The sequence below is a fragment of the Glandiceps talaboti genome, chromosome 9, assembly GCF_964340395.1.
Source record: "Glandiceps talaboti chromosome 9, keGlaTala1.1, whole genome shotgun sequence".
Lineage (NCBI taxonomy): Eukaryota > Metazoa > Hemichordata > Enteropneusta > Spengelidae > Glandiceps > Glandiceps talaboti.
In genome coordinates, this window is record NC_135557.1 from 11,313,546 (window position 1) to 11,318,545 (window position 5,000).

Below are 5,000 nucleotides of genomic sequence, written 5' to 3' on the forward strand. Positions count from 1 at the left end.
CTAGACACTATCTAATAAGATAGAATGAGCCTCGGGTATAACCATATGAAAGCTATGTTCTGGTCCTTACGAAATAAGAAAACGAATTTAAAGGTTTACCTGTCTTGCTTTGAAGGAAATCACCAATATTTTATTTTCTCATCGACTTTTTAAACTGGCCATATGGATGAGGAATTGGGTACTCATTTTTTTTAAATTTTTAAAACAACTTTATCATGGCTTCCTCTCTTAAAAATCAATGTGAAACAACATTGACAAAGTGTGTTTGAAACTCAATAATATATATAAAAAAAAGATAATTAAATTGTGTAAAAAAATGTTATTGTACGTAAAATGACAATAATTTTACACATTTGTTAATTGTTTGCAATTTATTGAGTTTTCATATATGAAGCCATGATAAAATTGTTTTCCAGGCCACTTTAAGTTAAAGGAAAAGAAAAAGCTTGAGAGATTAGTTTCGGGGCACATACTACATTAACAAGTTTTAATTTCAATCTTACCGAGTATGTTCACTTTTGTTACTTTGATTGGTATAATTGTTTTCTTCTTCTGGGCAGCCAATTGTCCTTCTTTCCCACAGTTGGCACTTTTCTGATAATCCTCAGATATACATAAGATTACAATATCTGCAGTGTCGACTCCTGTAGCCATACCCTCGTATAGGTTACCTAAATATAGCAATAAACAATAAATAAAACAAAACAACACAACACACACAGACTCACAAATACAGACAGACACACACACACAATGAGGGAGAGACGGACAGACAGATAGACAGACAGGTGCACGCACACGCACGCACACACACACACACACACACACACACACAATCTTCTGGAAGATTATCACACTGGACAAATATTCGATCATGCATATGGTCAATTACATGCTCGCTGCCCCCTGTGCTTGTATGCGCGCGCACCAGTGCATATAATATGGTATATATGTGTCATATCACTGAATGCGTTATTGTATTATTAATTCATTATTGCTAAATACAAGACTGGAGTTCTGTTAATGGCAAATTAAGTGTTGTTTTAATGTGTCTCGGTACATAATGTGATGCAGAAAACACTAGTGATATTGGGGAAGAATGTAGCCAATTTAAAAACGACTTACCACCTATGTCCTTCTTGTCAATCCATGTTGTTATTTTATGTCTCAGTCTAAGTTCTTCCTCTATTTTCCACACTATGTCTTTATTTGCCCAGCAGTATGATATCATGACTCTTCCCGCCATCTTGTCCTGTGATGTCTTGATAAGTGTTCTTAAGGCCAGAAAAATAAAAAAGCTGTTCAACGGGCAACATAACCCGTCACATTGGGTAGGTAGGTCGATTTTTTTCTTCACAAAGGATGTAAAAAAAAACCCACATGTAATGATGGCAAAACATTTTAAGTCGAGTTTACATTTTACTTATTCATTCATTTTGATTTTAACTCTTGCAATTTGTCTGTATGGCAATTGATTTCCATCAGCTCTAGTTAGGAAATGTGCACAATTTACAGTTAAACAAATTTTGTAGCTCCTCTCAAAATATGTTAAGACCTGCTAAATGAAACTCCAGAATTATTTTAGCCACTCCTTCTGTCACCTCCACTATAGAGGAGATATAAAATTATAGATGGTAGCACAGGTACAATGATGCATTAAAAATAAGTGATAATCAACTACAATAACAGTCCAAATGACATTACTTTACAAAGGATGTGGATTTCACATGGATACTTGTAAGGAGATGTCTCATAATTAGCTCTGACCTATACAGGGAAGTACTTAGTCAGCCACCTTCCATCTTGTTTTGGGAGAAAGACAATTATTACCGTGATTTCTACTGATTGGAAGGATACATCCTCAAAAATGCAAACTTTTTTGAAAATAAGACAATATAGGAGGCCATTTAGAGGCATAAAATATCAAACAAAAAACATAATTTAAAGTCTTACAAAACTTGAATGTGGTTTTAAAATACCAGAATTGAGAGACAATTATGACATGCAGTACATTTTATCTGGCTATGAAGTGTATTTTGTTGTGGAAAAGCTGAAAGATATTTTGCAGATGTGGTAAATGACTTCTCCTGAACTTTAATTTGATTCCAAAAAATCATGAATACAGAAAGGGTAAAACATTTGAAGACTTTCAGACTATCAGACTTTTGATGGCCCAATGAGTGCCCTTCCCATGGTCATAAAGTTTTGCTCATTTCGTTTAGTGCACATTGGATATGCAACAGGTTAGTTTAATCTCAATTCATTTCTGTATGCATCATCAGAGCCAAGTAAACCACTGTATAAGATATTGTATAATTTGGAATTGACTCAAATGTATATTGTTACATGTATTATGCAGAAAATATAAAGAAATTCCCTTGATTTTGAAACAAAGTGTGCATTTTACTGACATGCAAAGCCCGCATGAGGATATATTGCCCATCACCAAAGAAAAATTGAAATGCCAAAAATATGGGTAGGTCGGGCCCGTTGAACAGCTTTTTTATTTTTTCTGGCCTAAGCTGTTAAGATATTCATATTTTGATGTTATTTTTCGACCTTTAGTTTGTTTTACTATAGGATATTTTAATTTCACCACAGAAAGTTTAAACAAGTATTGCACATCGTTCACAAATCGAAGTAAACATTGATAAGTACACGTTTGTTTTTGATAGATTTACACCAGTGGCGTTGCTGGCATATAGTTACCAATTTACAAAAGGTCAGCCTACCAATGAACCAACCTACCTACCTACCAACCTACCTATCAACCAACCTACCTAACACCCTATCTACTTAACTATTTAACCACCTACCGATCTGCCTACCCATTCTTATCTCGATCTCCATATGTCTGGGTTAATGTAGGTAGGTAGGTAGGTTTGCATGTATGTATGTATGTATGTATGTATGTATGTATGTATGTATGTATGTATGTATGTGTGTATGTATGTATGTATGTATGTATGTATGAATGTACGTACGTACGTACGTACGTACGTACGTGTGTGGGTATGTATGTATGTATGTGTGTGTGTATGTATGTATGTATGTATGTATGTATGTATGTATGTATGTATGTATGTATGTCTGTCTGTCTGTCTGTCTGTCTGTCTGTATGTATGTATGTATGTATGTATGTATGTATGCATGTATGTATGTGTCTGCGTGTCAGTCAGTCAGTCAGTCAGTGTGTCTGTCTGTCTGTCTGTCTGTATGTCTGTCTGTCTGTCTGTCTGTCTGCCTGCCTGCATGCATGCCAATAACACAGTCCCTCATAAAGCTAGTGTTTACTAGGACAGTTATTTAATGTCCAAATATGATATATCAGGTATATTTGTCAGCTGAGGATGCAATATGCGATACACTGTTTACGCCAATAAATCAGTAGGGGTTCACTGTTTGGGTGGACAACCAGATGTGGTTTATTTAGAAACGTTGGCATCTAGACTACAGCAGGAGGTAAAATCTAACAACAATCCTGACATTTGAAGCTATCACCATTTTGTTCATGTACTTAAACAGACAGATGATTGACGCGAAGGTATTCACATTATATTCCCCAGACAGGTAGGTATATATGACAGGTAGGTATATATGTCTTACATATCAACCCGGAAATTGAAAACTTTTATAGTAACAGTTCGACACCACTTTACATGAATTACGAATCTTGCCACATGAAGGGATAGTGATCATAATATTTACTTACTTTGACTCTGTCAGGTAATAAAACGAACGTTTTACCAATTGTAGTCAGTCGAGACAATACAAACCTACATGTGATTATTTGCGATATCACAGTATAACAAAATCCACGGCGCATGCGTAAACGTTCCTTCATCATGATTTGACTCGGCCTGACATGTACGGTGACATCATGGGTCTTTTCATATTCGTGTAACATAGTATATACAAGTAATTCGTTTCCTTCCCCAATTTTTACCATTGCAGCAGTAATGTACTCACAAAAGTGATCATAGTGGAAATATTGAAACTAAGTATGACCCACTTTGAGGGCAGTCGTCAGAAATCACAGCTTGGCATTTATCTCCTCGGGTAAAGTCAAGTTACGATACCCACGACAACTCTGATATTTGAGACTATATATAACGATTCAACTAGTAATGTAAGGGAAGGGTGTAAAGACTACCATCCCACTTGTTTATTTCATCAGATCACTTGTTAGATCTAGATATTTTACCTGTCAAACTGGAAATTAAACAGTAGTGTGAAGTCACTCTTAGTTTCAATATTTGAAACCATTTTACCTGACTTCCTCTGTATAGAGTATAAATAACACTTTATTTTTACTTACTCCTTTTCTCTCAAATTAAACAAGACGCTGTTGTGAGAACTTGCGAAATCGCCGTTTTACTAGATATTATCACGTAAGAATATCAGCGCATGCGTCAATGTGTCAACTTATATGGTTCCGATTACACTCAATTTTAGAATAGGTGAGGTGATTTTTTTTCTAAGTTTATTCCCTATGTGTGAGGGTCTAGTGTAGGTAGTTATGTTTTCCGCTGTTTTCAATATGGTCTTTGTGTTATTGGTTTCTTCTCACCAAATGTACAGCCATAACAGATTGGAAGAATAGTTTTATATTGTCTTTTTAATTTAATGTCAGTTTCCTCATCCACTATCGAAAAGTCTAACTTTCCAATCTTATTCATCTTTTTTCTCGAATACGTAAAAACAAAAAAGTTTGAGTAGGCAGTGATAAACCGGAACAAAACATTTGTTAGCCCTAACATAGGTACGGCTCACGTTTATGACCTATAACTATTTTCTTGTTCTGGTTCCTGCCGTTGGTAGCGCTGTTCATTCGATCAGTAGACACATAAAGAACATTTAAAAGAATGGTCATGTCCTTTCAAGATCTAATATCTATAAGATAACACATTGCTTAAATATCGGTTATACTTTCATAGACTTTTACATGGGTATTGATATCTAATTCAAATTTGTATATTTTATTATTAATAAAACATCCC

The 5,000-nt window shown here is 35.0% G+C and overlaps 1 protein-coding gene across 2 annotated transcripts in view; it reads right to left on the bottom strand.

Moving 5' to 3' along the window:
* The window catches only part of LOC144440406 (uncharacterized), a 5,668-nt gene extending 1,872 nt beyond the window's left edge, over nucleotides 1-3,796 (bottom strand). Inside the window, exons 1-3 of one of the 2 annotated variants that reach the window (XM_078129776.1) lie at nucleotides 3,713-3,796; nucleotides 1,126-1,274; nucleotides 504-671 (exon numbers count right to left, since the gene is read on the bottom strand). In XM_078129776.1, coding sequence (XP_077985902.1) covers nucleotides 504-671; nucleotides 1,126-1,246 — 289 coding nt within the window. In that variant the 5' untranslated portion in view covers nucleotides 1,247-1,274; nucleotides 3,713-3,796. Of the gene's footprint in view, nucleotides 1-503; nucleotides 672-1,125; nucleotides 1,352-3,712 lie in introns of both variants that reach the window. The other variant, XM_078129778.1, reaches the window with a different exon arrangement.
* Between the last annotated feature and the right edge of the window lie 1,204 nt (nucleotides 3,797-5,000).